This window comes from Choloepus didactylus, chromosome 16 (assembly GCF_015220235.1).
Source record: "Choloepus didactylus isolate mChoDid1 chromosome 16, mChoDid1.pri, whole genome shotgun sequence".
Lineage (NCBI taxonomy): Eukaryota > Metazoa > Chordata > Mammalia > Pilosa > Megalonychidae > Choloepus > Choloepus didactylus.
In genome coordinates, this window is record NC_051322.1 from 29,865,036 (window position 1) to 29,882,929 (window position 17,894).

The window sequence follows — 17,894 nt, forward strand, 5'->3', positions numbered from 1 at the left end:
GGGAGCTTTTGGGGAAGAGAACACACATCTGCTTCCACCAGGCTTCACCCGGGGCCAGGAGAGAGACCCCTATGTAATAATTCTAATACATACTGGTTGGTGGTAAAGGCCAGCACAGGAATACAAAGCGCATGGGGAGAAGCCCCTCAGGCTGTTAGATTTAGGATGCCTTCCAGTGTGGGGTTCCAACAAGGCCTGGAAAAAATAGTTAAATGGCAGCTGAAGGAAGACTTCACAGAATGGGGGGAGGGCTGCATGTTCCTAGGCATGAAAACTGGACACCGAGTATAGTCCATCCAGGGAAGCGAAAGTGGCTGGTTGGGATGAGATGGCAGAATGAGAGAGTATGTCTGTGTGATGGGGAAAGGGCAGCAGAGGGGAAGAGGGGGTGGGGGGTGCATCGGGCAGGCAGGTTTCTGGGTTAGGGCACAGGCAGGCCTGGAATGCTGACCTGGAGGGGGTTTATTCTGTTAGTAGTGGGGAGCCAGGGAAGTGGCATGACGGTCTGGGTGCTCCGGAAAGATGACTCCCAAAGTAGCGTGCTGCATGGATTGGGGAAAGAGGCAGGGAACCAGGTAGGATGCTTCTGCAGGAATCTTAGAGAGGCCCAAACGGGAGCAGTGGTAGGGAGGGGGCAGATGTAGATCACAATGAAAGAGGAAAAGTTAAATTCCACATGCAAAGATGAACAATTAAGAACAATCGTACAGCACTGCAAAAGAATCTGGGAGTCAGGGTCCTAGGCTGAGGTCCCACCTCCACCACTTAAAATCCGTGTAGCTTGTGCAAGTCACCCTCTCGGAGCTTCCATTCGGTCGTATGTAAAATGACACTGAATGATCTTGCTTCGCCTGTCAGTGAAAGCCACTGCATTCAGAGCCGGGATTAGGGAGAAGCTAGGAGGCACCTAGCACTCACTCTCAGGTCGTCCTGCACTCAGAGATCCCAAGAGGGAGATCTCCCAAAATGCTGAGCCCCAGCTGTCTCTCTAGCCTCACCTAAGTCCTGGCCCTGATGGTGCTGAACAAACTTCATAACAGACTTTGGACAGAAGAGCCGTGGCCTGCCAGCTGGTGGTCTCTTTGAGGGCAAGAACCATATGGTTTTTAATCTTTATATTTATCTTTATATCCCCTGTGCCCTAGTGCTGGGCAGAGAGCCTGGCACCCAGGAGATTTTTAATAAACTTTTATCAAATGAATAAATATATGTTTAATGACACAGTCAGGACAACCAAGGCAAATGTGGTAAGCAAATAAATATCGGACTCTGAATAATCAGTCTCCAGACAGAAATTCAGTAAGGTAGAAAAGATTGTTACTTTGATGTGTCGAGAGAAGACCTTGTCCTGGGGTGATTGTTGAGTATTTAAAACCTATCTTCCAACCTGTAGAAGAACGGAATGTGTATAATTTAAAATCACATTTTAATGTGTATAACTTGTAATCAAAACCAAGTTCTGATGCCCTTGAATATGGAGACACTGGAACAAACGCGCCATTCAAATTGCAAAAATCCAAAGTAGAAAAGTGATGTTCTGCAAAATATAGAACATCCAGAGTGCTCTCCTCCTACATCTGTTTCTGAAAGGATTTTTTAAAATGCCATTTAATACAAATACTTCATCTCTTTTTAAATAGACACACACACACACACACACACAATAAATGTCATTCTTTTGTTAGATTTTGAGTTGCTATGTTATTTAATTAAATGTAATTTCTCTTCATCAAAGAAGAATCTTTCTTTTCATCTTCTTTTTGGGAATAATTGTGTGTAGCCTAAATAAATATTCATTTGGGAGAGTGAATTCTTAGTAAAAAATTTGTAATAATGAATTCAGCTTCATTTTTATTCAAACCGTGGTTTAAATTTTAAGAACAAGTAAAAAGCTAGAATACCCTTTTCTCTAAGGGGCCTGTAAAATGAAGGAAGCTTGCGATTAGCAGCTTTTGAACAGCTTCCTGTTTTTTTTTTTTCTTTAATTGATGGGCAACTCTGACTGGACTGAGTTTACACTCAACCAGAATTCAATTAATGAAAGAAAGTGAGCTTAATGATGCTCTTGTTTTATGTTTACATATTTTAATTGCCTAACAAATAAATGAATTTTCAGAAACAAGAATCCAAAGGTGAAAACACCCTAAGGGAACAGAGGCACAGCGTGGAATTTGCCAGCGCCTCCCGCCCCTCAGCCCCCCACCCCCAGCCCCACTGCTATCAAGAAACTTGGGCTGTTCTTCAGTGTGTTATGTTGGGGATGTGCACAAGAGTTTAAAAATCCTTCTTAGTTGTCCGTGTGTGTGTGTGTTTTTAATGCTGAAAAGTATAAGGAAAAGAAAATTTTAAAAGACCTATAATCTTCCCATTTAGATAATCCCAGTTGTTTTTGTAAGAAAATTCAAACAATACAGAAAAGTATACTTTTGAACTACAAGCTTCTTTCTTCCCCCAATTTCTCTGTTTCCAGGAAACTCCTGTTCATGATTTCTTGAATATCTTCTCAGATATTCTGTATTTCTTTTTAAAATTTTGTATAAATATAATTATACTATACTGTGCTCTGTACCTTGCTTTTCTTTTTAACTTTAATAATGTACTTCGAACATCAATTTGTATCAGAACATATGGATCTACCATATTCTTTTTATAATGTGCCCTAGTATCCTGTTGTATAAAGGTATCCTAATTTATTTATTTAATCTGCCTTATGCTGATGGACATTTACAACAAGAATTTGCTGTAACAAATAAAGTTTCAATGAACACCCTTTTACATATATTTGACATCCTCTTTCACACATATTCATAAGGTAAGTGGGGCTAACACATACAGTTGTATGTGTTGTGCACTGTACCAAGTTGCCTTATCTGAGGGGGCACCAGTCACATTTGTACACATCATAGATTTGAATATTTACTGTGATAATTTTCTGGCAGATAGATAAAAAATGTCTTGAGGAAGGGACTCCTTTTTCTAATTTGCATAAAAGTACTATATAGACTAGCGATGGCCCTGGGTAAATGACTATCAACAAAACTACAGAGTTCTGTTGCATATGCAGCTGGACTCTTGGTAGATACTGTCAACTTTTCCTCCAAAAAAAGATTGTAACTACAGACATCAAGTTTGACAGACAAAGTGCTTGATTTATTTTTATTTTTTTAATTTTTTATTATTATTTTTAATACAGTTTTATTGAGATATATTCACATACCCAACAATCAACCACAGTGTACAATTGCTCACAGCACCATCATATAGTTGTGCACTCATCACCACAATCAATTTTTGAACATTTTCCTTACGCCAAAAAAAAAAAAGTAAAAAAAGAACATCTAAAACATTCCATCCCCCCCAACCCACCCTATTTTTCATTTAATTTTTATCCCCGTTTTTCTACTCATCTGTCCTACACTGGATAAAGGGAGTGTGAGCCACAAGGTTTTCACAATCATACGGTCACACCATGTAAGCTATCTAGTTATACACTCATCTTTAAGAATCAAGGCTACTGGGTTGCAGTTTGACAGCTTCAGGTATTTCTGTCTAGCGATTCCAACACACTAAAAACTAAAAAGGGATATTTATTTAGCTCATAAGAAAACACTCCAGAGTGACTTCTCAACTCCATTTGAAATCTCTCAGCCACTGAAACTTTATTTTGTTTCTTTTCTCTTCCCCGTTTTGGTCAAGAAGATTTTCTCAATCCCATGATGCTGGGTCCAGGCTCATCCCCGAGAGTCATGTCCCACGTTGCCAGGGAGACTTACACCCCTGGGAGTCAAGTCCCATGTAGGGGGGAAGGGCAATGAGTTTACCTGCCTGGTGGGCTTTGAGCAGAGAGGCCACGTCTGAGCAACAAAGAGGTTCTCTGGGGGTGACTCTTAGGCAAATTATAAGTAGGCTTAGCCTCTCCTTTGTAGTAACAACCTTCATAAGGGTAAGCCCCAAGATTGAGGGTTTGGCCTACCAAATTGGTAGTCCCCACTGTTTGTGAGAATATCAGTAATAGCCCAGGTGGGGAAGTCCAACATTTCCGCATTTTTCCCCAGTTCCTCAGGGGGGCCCTGCAAATACATTTTTATTCTCTGCCGAAATTATTTTGGGATGTATTGGGATTCCCACTAACCTGTACAAACCTACCAGATCTCAGTTTCTATTCAAAGTTCCATATAATTATGCTGTTTGAATAAACTGACCATACAAGTTAAATTATTTAGTGTGCTACAGAAAAATAGATCCTGAACCAAATAAACATCTCTTCCTTTGGTGTCACACAGAAGTCGAAGTTTTAACACACAGTCAGTATTGTCCTTTACCCTTTGGCCTGATTTGCCTTAGTCCTAACCAGATCAGCTTTGTTCATATCTCTAACTGAAGTGTGAACTCAAACTGCTTGATTTTTAAGCTCTAAAACTCATTGTGTTGTCTTAAGTTGTGTCAACTTTTACCTACTGGGGGTTATAAGAAAGAATGAAAACAGGGATACTTAAAAGCTATAAAAAAAATTTCCCGATGGGTAAAATTGGGTGATTCGCATTTGGCCTCCCTTCCCTTCCCTTCTGGGAAGATCTAATGCGCCTTGAAGGAAGGGAGATCAGCAAGTGAGAGAAGAAGCTGCTCTGGTCCAGGGCATCTAAAACCCGAACAGTTGGGTCTTGAGCACTTAAGTGCTGATAAAATTGCCTTCTTTTGCTCCTGCCTGGAGGAATTAAATGAACAATATTGGTAATGGTATAGCAATGCTGTGATGGAGTTACAGTGGGAGGCTGGAATTATAGGATTAAAGATAGACTTGATCACTCGGTGGGATTTTCCTGGAACATAAAATTGGAAGAAAAACAAATATGATCTTGAGACCATGGTTAGTTTAAGAGAAAAGAACATGCTAAGCAATGTTCAGCAAGAAACCTAAAATACAGACAAGGAAGGTAGGGGAAGGGCAGAGAAAACAAGGTGAGAAAAGGTAAAAGGGATGGGAGAAAGGAAGGCCACAGAGAGTAAGGGGCTGCCTTTGGAGGTGAGTGACAGAGCATCTACAACTTTGGGTGGCCCGCAGGAGAGGAAGCTGAAGACTTAGGTCCCAGTCTTATTAATCAGCTTTGAAACCGTGGGCAAGTCCTCTCCTCACTCGGCCCTGCAGTTTCCCTACATGTCACGGAGGCATGAGACCAATCCCCTTTCCTAACTCCCAGGGTTGTGGATAAAATGACAAATAGCAGAAGAACATGTTGAAATGTTAAAAGCAAAGAGGAAATTTCATGAAGTCACATCTGTGGGACTGATTTGGCTCCCCATATGCTGTTTACTAATACAGTTCTGCATTTGTAAGCTTTATTTACTGGGCCCTTGCAGCAACAAGAAACCAACGTGAGAATCTGAAAAGTCTGTAAAACTGCACAGCCTGTAATGTATCTGTAGCAATCATTAGAGGCAGATAGCCTAAAAAGGTCTTATTATGTATTTCCCTCTTGTGATAAAACTAATCTGTTCTATGTTTTATCTTCAAGGACAAAACACAGCCTTACTGTGAGCCCCAAGCCTGTTTAAAGGACAGGAACGTTCCTGGATTTAGTTACATTTGCCTTCCATCGGGATGAGCACGGAGGCAGAAGCCAGCTGTGCTGGGCAACTCATTGACTAGCCCAGGTAAGGCAGCACAGAACATTTTCTGGATTCAATAGGTCAGAGTAAGCATGTAGTTTAACACAACTGATTGTTTGCTGTACAGTTAGCCAGTTGGGCTGAAACATGTTTATACAAGTTCATGTGTCTTTTTTAGAGGGAGGGTACTGGTGATGGTAATTCGTGTCTCAGGTAGGGAAGATGTTTATGCATGAACTTAGTTTTGCATTCTGGTACTAAGAATACTGTCAAGTGCTGAAGTCAGGGAAATTGAAGGCAGGGGAGCTGGATGGTGGGCTGGTTGAGAAAACTGCCGGGAGCAGCCTTTTGTTCGCAGAGTTGGTACATAGAGTTTAGAGCCCTGTAGAGCCTTCCATCCAATTCTCCACCTGGGTGTGAGGGACCAAGGCCACAGGAAGCTCCTGCTTCCAGGGGGTATTGGAAGCAGAGGGATAACCTTGGTGCTTTTTCCCACTGCATCTATTTTAATCAAAAGTTAAAAGCAAAAAGACCATAGCTTTCATATTAAAGCAAACACACCTATGTAACGGAGTGGGAGGCCAACTCACATGTGGCGTGAAATTTGAGAAAGGGAGCTTGCGCTAGCAGTGTGGGTGGTTTGTGGAAGGGTCTGAGATGGCCACTGCAAACAAGTAATGTCTTTCCCCTTTTCCCTAGTTTTTCAAGAGTTGGCTCCACCTTTTCATCTCCTATTTTTTCTTGAATTGCTCCAATTTGGTTTCTGTCTCTTCACTCCCACCCCCACTGTTAAGGTTGTCAGTGATCTCCATTTGCCAGGTAAAATGGACACGTCTGTCCTCTCCTATTTTGAATTCTCGACAGCGTCTGGCACAGTTGTTCACGTCTTCCTTCTTGAAACACTCTTCTCCCGGCTTCAGTGACCCAACCTTCTCCTGGGTTTTCTCCTATGTCTCTAACACTCTGCTCTCTCTGGTGGGTCTGTCTCCTTGGCTGGGTTTGTCTCCTCTCTAACCTCTCTGTAGGTGCTGATGGTCCATGGACCTTAGTCCTGGCCTTTATTCTCTCGATTTTCAACACAGGTGATCTCATAATTTCCATGGCTTAAATAACATAAATGCACTGACAACTCTCATATACCCTTTTCTAGTTCATACCCTTCCTTGGTGCTTACATCTCCAACTGCTGACTTGCAAAATCATGTATGTATATTTTTCCTCCTGAAGTCTGGTGCTTTGCACAGAGATGACAATCAATAATTATGGAATGAATAAATAGCAGACATGCTATGTATGTATAGTATAGATATACCCTTTTTTCATTTAAAATGAGATCCTAACCTTTTCTCCATTAAAAATATTCGTAATCATACTTTCTGTATATATTTGTATGGTTTGTTTGCCAGTCCCCTTATTTTAACCTAACTATTATTTTATTTTAGATATGAACCAACTTTTCAATGTTTTCATATTTATTGCATATATAGGTTGGACTTCTATTAATTTAGATTCCCTGGTTTCATCTAGTTTCTTGCTGTTTCCTCTCTGGTTCATAATGATTGAGTTCTCTTTGATCTTTTTATTCCTCTAGTGATTTGGAAGTCATATGTCCTATTTTTATTCTTCTAAGGGTTGTCTTAAAATAGAAAAACATATTTGAGAATGTATTTCACTAATAATGTCAAGAATGAAAAATAGCCTCTTGACTCCTCATCGTGGAGTGTGGAGAAGTCTGAAGCCTGAGGTGGATTTTCATTTCCCTGTTTCTTGTGGAGCCTAGGGGTAGCCGGTGCGGCACCCCCATTTTCTCATCTGGCACAACTGCCTTGTAAAGAGCTTGCCCTGGCCGTGCCTGCCCCACTGAGGGTGGCCAGGCTTTGCGTGGTTGGCTCAGGATTTGCCTGCCTTAACCGGTTCATGGCACGATCTTACGTTCCCCTCTGCTGGTCCAATATTCGGGGCATTCATGGGGTTCTCCAAGGCTGCAGTGGGGGACAAGACCATCCACTGCTATTACCTCTCCCCATGATGATCTTTCCATTGATCTTTCTGTCTTTAATCCCCTCTCCCATCTCATCTGCTTGCTGCTACTGTATCTATTTCCCTTAAGAACCATGTGATGGAGTTATCATATGAAGGAGGAATTAGAGGGGCATGGATGGTCCTAAGGAAGAGACTTAAGCTTTGATTTATTCATTTAACAAACCTCATTGAGGTCCTACTGGCAGCCAAGCCCTCTGCCGGGCACCAGAGTTACCAAGACAAGGTGGCATGGCCCTGAGGGAAAATTCTAATAGGAGAGACAGACATTAGAAAAATTAATTTTAATGAAGTGGAATTGATGGGTGAAAGTCACAGAGAGTTGGAATTCAACTCACAGTTCATCTGAGATGATGTGAATTGCTCTTGGCTATGTGTGTTTCCTGCACATGGAAATGGGTCCTAAGCCCAGCTGGTGGCAGAACCACCTGGGAGACCCCAGGGCTTCCCTGGCCTATTGAATCAGTCTGTATGTCTAACATGTTCCCCAAGCGATTCTTTTGCAATAAGTTCAACACTGGTGTTTGGGAGCCATGGGGTCAGATGATCCTTTGTGAAGGGATCCAAATATCAAATTTTTCTTAGGAATATATGAAGGCTCCTGCCTACACAGAGGTGTTCATGAGTGCTCACAAATCTTTAATGACTCCCTGCTGCCTATAAATAGAATAATTTCAGACCCTCCAGCATCTTGCCCCTGTTAACCCGTCCAAACTCTCTGCAACCTGTGTACTAGGTTCCCTTCTCAAAACCAGCCATGGTTTTATGACCTCCAAGCCCCTGCTACCCTACCTCCTAGTATACCTTTTCCTCTGCCTCTCCATGTTCAATACACATTCTCTGTAAGCCCGTGTCCATATGCTCCTTCCTTTGTGGAGGATTTCCTGATAGTCTCTGTCCCTGGACTCCCAGAGCTCTTTATCAATTCCCCTCTATGGCACCTATTAATTCCTACCTTTAGATATGGATACTTAAGACCCATTCTGAGCTCCCCTCCTGGTCGCTTTTCCTTGGGAGAACAGTCTGCTAGCTGCCCCCACCTGCTGAGCACGGTGCCTTGTCCAAATCTCAATAAACATTTCAAGTATGAAGAATGAATGGACAAGAAGTTGGTACTCCTGATCTGTGGCAGAGGAGGTGACAGATTTATTTCTTTTTTTTTGTAAGTGAAAATCAAGAAGGGGTATGGCCTAGCTTGGTATATTGCCTAAAAGAAGATGCAAGTGAGGAAAGTAAAAATGATCCCTTGTAGACAAGTTTCCTGGTTAGAAAATGCATGATCACAGAAGGCTTTTCTGAAAATCCTAAGACTAAAGGGAAACCTGGTAACTGCCATTTGTCCTCTTTTCCCAAGTCTAAATCAAAAGTGAGGGGTTTACTGAGCTCTGCCTGTTGCTTTTTTTTATCAGTAGTGCAGATTAATTGAGCACCCTCTGTGATTTTGCAGTTGCAACAGCCCCAGCAGACTTCTGACAATAAGGACATCTTAATTGAGAATGAAAACAGAGTTTTGAACAATTAAATAATTATGACGTGACATTTAAGGACATCAGGTCATCAGTATATTTATATGTTGCAATCAAATTAGCAAAGGAACTTCCTCTCTAATTCCCAGAAGAACTGTGTTGTGGCCTAAGCCACATAAGGAGAATCTTGGATTCTCTTGGGCATATGTGTCCTGGTTTAGATTCTTTCTTCCAAGTGTGTGCTGTGCCTGGGACTTGGCTGAGCCCATTAGTTAAGACCATGTCCTCTGTGAGAAGTGTTTAATAAAGCTGAAGTTGGATCACAATAACCACCAGTACTGGCTCTGCCCTGGATTTTCTCTGTGGCTTTAAGCTAAACAGGAAAACTTCTCCGCCATTGGGCAAATGGGGAAAACACTATTTCTTTGTATAAGTCTTAAAACCGGAGTTAAAAAAAAACTTTATAGAATATATCTTTATAGTTTATCTGTTTATCTGTTGTGTTCTGTTCATGTAGTGAGGATAAATTTCAGTTCTGGCTCACAAGTGAGATTTTGCATAGATTTCCCTTCTCCAGTCTCCTCTCTTGCCTGGCTTAATTTTAACTGAGTTTTGGTCATTCTAAACACTACACGGATTAGTTCAGTACAGGGATCATGTCCTCTTAGACTTTATTCCCACTCTTGGCAGCTAACCCACCTCTGATTTTACTGAAAAGACTAAGGCTACTTGGGTAAATTGAATTTGCTCGTCCCTTTCATTTTCTTCCTAACGTATCTCCATCTCCATGGTTGTCTCTCAGTTTCAGACAAAAAGGGAGATATCTTTCTAACTTTTCTCCAAAGTTGACCTTTGCCATTGAGCCCTTGATCTTTCCATTCCCACATCCTATTCTATGTTTCACAACTTCCACCACCTACACCTTAGGTCTGTAACTGAGAAGTTAGGATTTAAGGACTGATTGTGATTACTGAATCAATAAATAGATATTCCTTTTTACTTTCTGGTCTATTAGAGCAGACAGAGGGGAATACCTGAAACCTGACTATAATCCAGCTGCCTTGATCTCTGATAATGATTGTATAGCTTTTATCTTGTGCCCTTGTGATTGTAAAAACCTTGTGACTAACTGTCACTTGTATCCATTTATCCAGTTTTTTTACTTCAAAGTCTTATGATCACTAAAGACAGCCCCTAATGTTTATTAATGAAGAGTCTTGGGTCAGCCCAGAACTAACCCACCCCAAGTACAAAGTTATCTTGATAACTGAAGCTGGTTCTAACCAAAATGGGCCCACCTTACATGCGCAGTAGCTTAGACTTTAACCTACAAATCACCTATACCTCATTATAATACAAAAAAAATTATGCCCATCATAATATTAAGGCTGCCATTTTCTTTACATACATTCTTTGACTAAGCATGTCATCAATCTGCACATGCTCGATAATTAGATCATTTCTAATTATATCATCCTGGGCCATTGTACTCATTATCCTAAAACCTGCCCATCTTTTGATGCTTTAAAACTATCAGAATTACTGCAGTTCGGGGAGACAGATTTTGGACCCACCTGTTCTGCTTTGTGCCTAGCAATAAAACTTCTCTCTTTGAAACCCAGTGTCTCAGAAACTGGTCATTTGAGCACATCGGGCAAAAGAATCCACTGCCTTGGTCCAGTAACAGGTCTCCGTCTCAACTTCTGCCAAGCATCCCAGGCTGGTTTTTCTACTTTAAAAGGCACACAGGAAAACCAAAATGCCTTTGCTTGACCTTGTTGTGTCTTCTAGTCTATTTATTGCCTCCCTTTTGCAGTAAAGACATCTCAATTTCCTCTTTCCACGTACTCTCTTAGCCTTTCAGTCTTGCTTCCTTTCTCCATTACTCTACTGAAATTGCATTCTTAGAGGGCACCAATCTTGCCCTTTTAGCCAAATCCAAAGAGATTTTTTCACTTTTTTTTCTTTTTGCCTCATCCTTTTTATTTTCTCAGGAGCATCGTTTTTCTTTCCCTCTGTTCTCACCTGTCCCTTTTTTTTTTCTTTTAACCCACTACTCTAATGAATTTCTCCTTTGGTTTCTTCTTTGGTTTATATTTCATTTCCTAAACTCATCCACTCCATAGCATTGTCACTAAGAGTCTAAACTCCAACATTAGCCTGGTTCATTCTAACCCTGTGACTAGTTAGCTGCATGATCTTTGGCAAAGTAATCTCTTCGTGCCTCAGCTTCCCCATCCTTCAAATGGAAATCATAAGAGTACTTACCTAGGTTTGTGGTTAAGAATAGAATAAGTTAAACTATGTAATATTTACCAAAATTTCTGGCACATATTCGCATGCAATAAATGTTATCTATTAGCATAGCAATAAGCCCATAGATCTTTGAAAAGAACTTTGTCCCCCCTGTAGGACATATTACCCATGGTACCCAACACAGGAACAAACAATAAACAATCGATAAATAGGCTTAAGCCTGCTGTGGTCAGAGGGCCCAGAGAAGGAGGAATAATGAGGGGGCAGAAGCTCCCAAGTTTCGCAGGTGCTGGAATGCCCTGGTTTTTCGAGTTTTGTGTTTTTCAACCAATAAATCCCTTATATTGTTGAAAGCTTAAATGGCTTTTTTTTTAGGACATATGGTGTTTGTTGAGCAGGAAGGGGCGTCAACCGTTAAAGCTCTAGTTGTTGGTGCAACAATCAGTCACAATGAAGCTGCTTGGCACGGAACAGTGTCCCATCGTTAGATTATCCTGCTCTAACAGGATTATGGAAGGAGGCGCCTGCAGCTGCGGCTGTGTGCAAAGGCTGCTTGCATTCCGACCATTGAGTGATGCCGCCATCTAGTGGCCGCCAGGTGGAATTGCGCTGGGCAGGGACATTTCATTTAGTGAAGGGGAAGATGCTCACTAAGAAATGCGGTTCTTTCCTTAGAAAGTTAGCCAAACTCGGGGAATAAGAAAAGAATAAAGGGAAGGCACAGCAAGGGAGAGAAGGGAAAACTTTTCAGCATAGTTTTTGGAAGTAATGGGTCCAAGTGATGCCTGTGCCCATCTGGAACAACCTTGTGGGTATCATACGAGGGTAATACCCTCCCCCTCCACTCAAAACCACAGACCCTTTGATTTTTTCCCTATGATTCTCACTTCCCAACACTCTGTGCCGACCCGTTATCTTGAATAGACCTTAGTTCACCTTCTGATTCCTCGTCTATGATAAGAATTCTGGGCTGGGAAATTTTCGCTGAGTCATCCCATTTGGCTACCGCCCCGGGACAGCAGCTTCCGGAGCTGCCCAGGACCAGCTCTCCATCCCCCGGGCAGCGGTTCCCCACGTGACCGCCGCCCGCCAGGCCGCAGGTAAGAGGAGCTGCAGCCCCGCGCAGCCCGGGCTCTACAGCGGGAGAAGTCCTCGGTTTACTTGAGATTCCCAAATCCTTTCTGCAATGTCACTTGGGTCGCTAGTATCCAAGAGAGTCGAATCCTAAGGGTGGAGTTATCTGGTGTTCTCTTTGTAAAACTGAACCTTGGTCATGGAGCCAATTTTTTTCCCCCCACAAACCAGGTGAATGAATCAATAGATGTCTGATTATTATTTTAAGTCAGCAAAGGGCAGAAGAGGACGGGACTGAAGTCAAGATATTGATTGATGCCTCAAACTCGAGTGTCTACCTGTGTGTCCCTACTTGGCCACCATGCAAACATTGCACAGGTGCTGGATATGAGGTTTATTACACAGAGATCGAAAGTATAGATTCTGGAGTGTGAAACTGTGCCCTACCAGTACTAGCTATGTGATTTTGGATGAGCTTAACAATACTCAGCCCCAGTTTCTTCTTTAAAATGGGGATAATTAAACCTACTTCTCAAGATTATTCTGGGGATTAAATATAGTAATTCTTCTTATTTGAGGAATTGGGCCTGGACTTTGGAGAGTTTACGAAAAAAGAAAAAAAAAGCTGGTTAAAGCAGAGAATCAAAAAAGATAGTGCTTATCTCAAATATTTTATTTTTACCTTAAAATATATAGTTTCCCAATTTTTAATGTAGGGACATGGCATTTTCTTTGAATTTGATTCTACTAGTTGGAATTTTTTGACTTGTCTTTTTTTGTGTAAGACACACACATAATACTTCATCTATGAGTTCTAGTTTTGGTTTCTTTAAATGTAATGAGAACTTAAAGACACTTGGTAAGATGTGTAAAGCCACTTTCTGCAGAATCATTCCAGATTATAAGACTTCTTTTCTAAACCTTTACTGTCCACACCTAATTCTTCTTTAGCAGTTTCCCATTCTTGAGTCTTTCCAAAATGTTCAATCTTGCTTTCACAGAAACAACTTCCTTTCTCTGTACACTCATCTTTCATCAGGTTTTAGATATATTTAAATTGCACAATTATGTTAACAAGTACAGCTGTTATAAATTGATACTTGATGAGTATGTAACTCAACTGGTGGAATAGAAGTAGAAGTGGGTATTATCAGCCACAAGCATTGGTTGGTATAATTCACAGAGAGCCTAGAACATCACAGTTAACCTGGCAAGTTGGTTAAGGGGTAGTCAGGTAAGCAGCTTCTGTTGCAGTGTATATAACTTTATCTGTGCTTTATCTGGTGCCTAGCATATAAAAGTAAATGGTAGCTCTTAATATTATTATCATTAATAATTTCAGTGTTGCAAGGATTGCTGGAAATCTATTTCTTCCCCTCATTTTACAGATGAGGGTAAAGGAGAAGATCAAGATGTTTTGTAATCTTGGCCTTCATAATATACCTTTTGGTTCCAGTATGTGAAAGGATTATTGATTGTAAACCCAATATATTGAGGTCAGGAGAATTTAAATTTGCAAAGGCATCTGGGAATCACCATGAAGCACAAAACAGTCATCTAAGTTACCCCCAAATCATGTCTTGTTCAGTAAGAGCAGTCAGAGAACTCGCAGCAAGAACTGCAACACCACAATGAAGGCAGGCTCCGGGGTCTTGGGGATGGTGTCATCCAGGAAGACGGGGGCAGTAACATGCTCATAAAGTACATGATGCCTTTGACCCCGAGCCCAGAGGAAGAAGCATGTGCTGAAGGATACACACAGATGAAGGGACCTACAAGCATAGTTATGGCTTTGCTTCACATGGCCAGGTGGCCTCCTGGCCTTGGTCATACCAGAATAGGCAGCAGTGGTGACCACAGATGCCCACCATAACTCTACCTCTAGTAGCAAAGAAGAGCTGTTTTGAGGTGAGTGGTCTTGGGGGTGGAGTTAGAACAGCAAAGAAATCTTTAAATCTGTGTACTGTATTCATGAGCAATTTGTTTAAAACTTTCCTCTCTGAGGTCCTACATTGCAACAGGTGGGAATTATCCTTGGATTGGATTGGGTCTAAAGAATTTAATTTTTTGGAAAGGAGAAGAGAGGCCTCTGCAGGCAGGAAGGGTAGCAGGTAGGATGTGGGAGTCCTTCACAAGCTGACAGCTCAAGAGGCATGACACCCCAGATGAGGGGCTTTGTGGTCTTGAATTAATTTTTATTTTGCTTTAATTTTCAAGGAAACTTTTTCTTTAAGAATATCATACTAGAAAAGTGCAGAAATCATAGCTGTATGGATCAATGCAATCTTAATTTTATTGTGAAGATGAAATCCAATGTGCTTCACAAACATAGGCTAGCAAACAATCTCCTGTTCTCTGCAATGACTCTGACATGCTCTTCTCACTCCATCAGCCTCAGCTCCTCCTCTGGCTCTGGGGGCCTGTTCTCTCCATCTGAGTCTCAACTGATGCATGGCCTCAGGTTAGTGGAATATGCCAGTTCTGGGATTATTTAATTTCTAGTGCAGCATGTGTGGCAGAATCACTTGGCAAGTTTGTAAAACAATGCAGTTCTCAGGCCTAACACTCCCTGAACTTCTGATCCAATAATGCTGGGGTAGAGCTGGAGTTTAAAAATCACCCCCAGGGATTCTGATGCAGGAGGCCAAGCCAATCCCTTGAGAAGGCTTTGCTTTTCCTGCATCAAAGATTGAGATGAGCCCCAACACCCCGTGAGATCAGAGTAGGTCACAGTTGTTTTTCTTGTGATGGGGGCCAAGGTGGTGAGCTAGAGGTGAACCCTGGGTGTCTCTGTATCTAACCACATGGTTCCTGAATCTTCCATGCTCATGCCCCTCCTTTTTAGACATGTCTATTAAGATGTGACTAGGCAGGCTGCTTGGCTTCTGAAGCCCTGGGATGGCTAAAGCCCTTAGCTGCTGTGCTAATCTTGCAAGAGAAGTTGAACTTAAAGAACCAAGTAGCAGGTTTGTTTTCCTTCCCAATGGGGAGAAGCTTTCAGGTATGATTTTCTTATGCCTCAAACAGAGGCACCAGCTGTTTTTCAATGAAGTCTGTGCCTTCTTTGTAAGCAGCCTGCAGCTTGAGGGAGCTTTGCTTCTTTTAAGTTATCTGTGCCTGTCTTCAGGTACCTGTCAGCTCTGATCTAGAGTATTCGACCTGAGGAGCAGCAGGTTCTATTGAAACATAAGGTTGTGTGAAGAAAACCCTAGCAAGAAACGACCGAGCATGTTTTTTGCCTCAATGTGAATTTTTTAATCCCTTTATTCTGGAGAGAAATGACATAGCCATGCTGTGGTTTCTTTCTCTTAATGCACTAGTTCTCAAAGTGTGTCCCTGGACCAGTGGCATCAGCATCACCTGGGAGCTTGTTAGGAATATAAATGGTCCAGCCCCACCCCAGATGTGCAGAATCAGAATCTCTGAGTTGGGGGCCTGGAAGCTGTGGTATAACCAGTCCCCATTGTTCCCAAGGCACCCTCAAGTGTGAGTCCCACAGGGTTAACTGTAAAAGCCCAAGAGAATGCCTTCAATCAAATAAGGAAAATCTTGGTTAAATCAAATAACAAATGTAAAGAGAAACTTGCTAATTGTGGGGTTGCAATTGTCTTGGTTTTCTTGTTTGTTTGTTTTTGGTCCCGCCATGTCAGTGGTTGAGGGAGGTCTGTTGGCTAGAGGAAGGAGAAATAGGGGCTGGGGCTAGGGCTCAGAGGGTGTCTTCATGCACCCTTCCAGATAGGGGGTGCTCTGGACCCACTTGGGGTGCAAGATGGCATGGGAAGCAAATCTCCGTTCACCTCCATGTCAGAGTCCAGTGTTCAAAAGCAGAGTGTTTTTGAACTCTGTCAGCTACCTGCATTTAAATAAATTCCATGCTCACATTCACTCAGTAGGGTGACCAACTCTTCCCGTTTGCCTGGGACTTTCCCGGTCTTAGCCCTGAAGGTTCCGTGTTTTGGGAAACCTCTCAGTCCTGGGCAAACGAGGGCCGGTGGCCACTCTGCTTTAGCAGCTGCCTGTTGGAATCACTCTGGGAGCTTTAAACAGTATGGATGCCTGGGCCTGCCTCAGAAATAACTATTGGCCTGTTCTGGAATGTGGGCAGGAGGTTGGGGCTTTAAAAAAGTTTCTTAGATGATGCTGATGCACCCAGGGTTGATAACCACTGCAGCTGCTTGTCTGTCATTTCTCCTATAAGACAAAATAACAAACAAAAGCCTACAAAATACAATTTAATCTCCTCACAAAGTCCTCCACAGCTGGCCCTGAACTACCTCTTATAGCCTTCTCTTCTACGACTCTCCTACTATCTTGATCTGTTTACTAGGGCTACTGTAACCCTAACTACCGCTGCCCTAATGTCACCTACTCCAGCCACGTTGCCTCCCCACTGGAACCCCGACGTGCTATCTGTGCTTCTGCCTTCCCTTCTTTAACGTGTGCCTCCCTTGCATCTGTACTTAAGTTGCTTCTTTGCCTTCCTCTCCTGGCACGGTGCTTGGGCTAATGATGTTTGTCGGTGATGACGATTTGGAAGTGTTTTTGTGGGCTCATATGATGATTTTGCGTTTTCAGTTCCATGGGCCAAAGACAGAGGAGAAGCCCGGGCCAGCCCCTTGCCGTCTCCACCTCCCCACCCAAGAAGAAAAGGACGTCTGTGATGTCATTCTTTTCAAAGGTTTGATACAAAATATTCTGAACTAACATCCCTTTCTGCAGCTATTTTATAAGGTGTGTGCTTGCTTGGTCTCGGTTTACCAGGCCCCACTCCACGGAGGTTCCTTCTTCCCAAAAACATTTGACGAGGGTTGGTGTGACGTGGATAAAATGTTTATAAGATAAGAATTTAACTTGCCGCTAACACAATACAAATAAAGAATGGAGAGGCGGGGCAAGATGGCAGACTGGTGAGCTGTATGTTTTAGTTACTCCTCCAGGAAAGTAGGTAAAAAGCCAGGAACTGCGTGGACTGGACACCACAGAGCAATCTGTCTTTGGGCATACTTCATACAACACTCATGAAAACGTGGAACTGCTGAGATCAGCGAAATCTGTAAGTTTTTGCGGCCAGGGGACCCGCGCCCCTCCCTGCCAGGCTCAGTCCCGGGGGAGGAGGGGCTGTCAGCTCCAGGAAGGAGAAGGGAGAATTGCAGTGGCTGCTCTTATAGGAAACTCATTCTACTGATTCAAACTCCAACCATAGATAGACTGAGACCAGACACCAGAGACTCTGAGAGCAGCCAGCCCAGCAGAGAGGAGACAGGCATAGAAAAAAAACAACACGAAAAACTCCAAAATAAAAGCAGAGGATTTTTGGAGTTCTGGTGAACACAGAAAGGGGAAGGGCGGAGATCAGGCCTTGAGGCGCATATGCAAATCCCGAAGCAAGGCTGATCTCTCTGCCCTGTGCACCTTTCCTTAATGGCCCAGGTTGCTTTGTCTATTAGCATTT

General features: G+C 42.5%; 1 protein-coding gene across 4 annotated transcripts in view; it reads left to right on the forward strand.

The window, feature by feature from the left end:
• The first annotated feature begins 5,541 nt into the window (after positions 1-5,541).
• Positions 5,542-17,894, forward strand: part of MRO (maestro) — a 28,808-nt gene continuing 16,455 nt past the window's right edge. Inside the window, exons 1-3 of one of the 4 annotated variants that reach the window (XM_037805991.1) lie at positions 5,542-5,652; positions 14,835-14,903; positions 17,018-17,120. In XM_037805991.1, the coding sequence (XP_037661919.1) occupies positions 14,890-14,903; positions 17,018-17,120 (117 nt within the window). In that variant the 5' untranslated portion in view covers positions 5,542-5,652; positions 14,835-14,889. Of the gene's footprint in view, positions 5,653-12,048; positions 12,469-14,834; positions 14,904-17,017; positions 17,121-17,894 lie in introns of those variants that run through there. The other 3 variants (XM_037805992.1, XM_037805990.1, XM_037805993.1) reach the window with 3 other exon arrangements.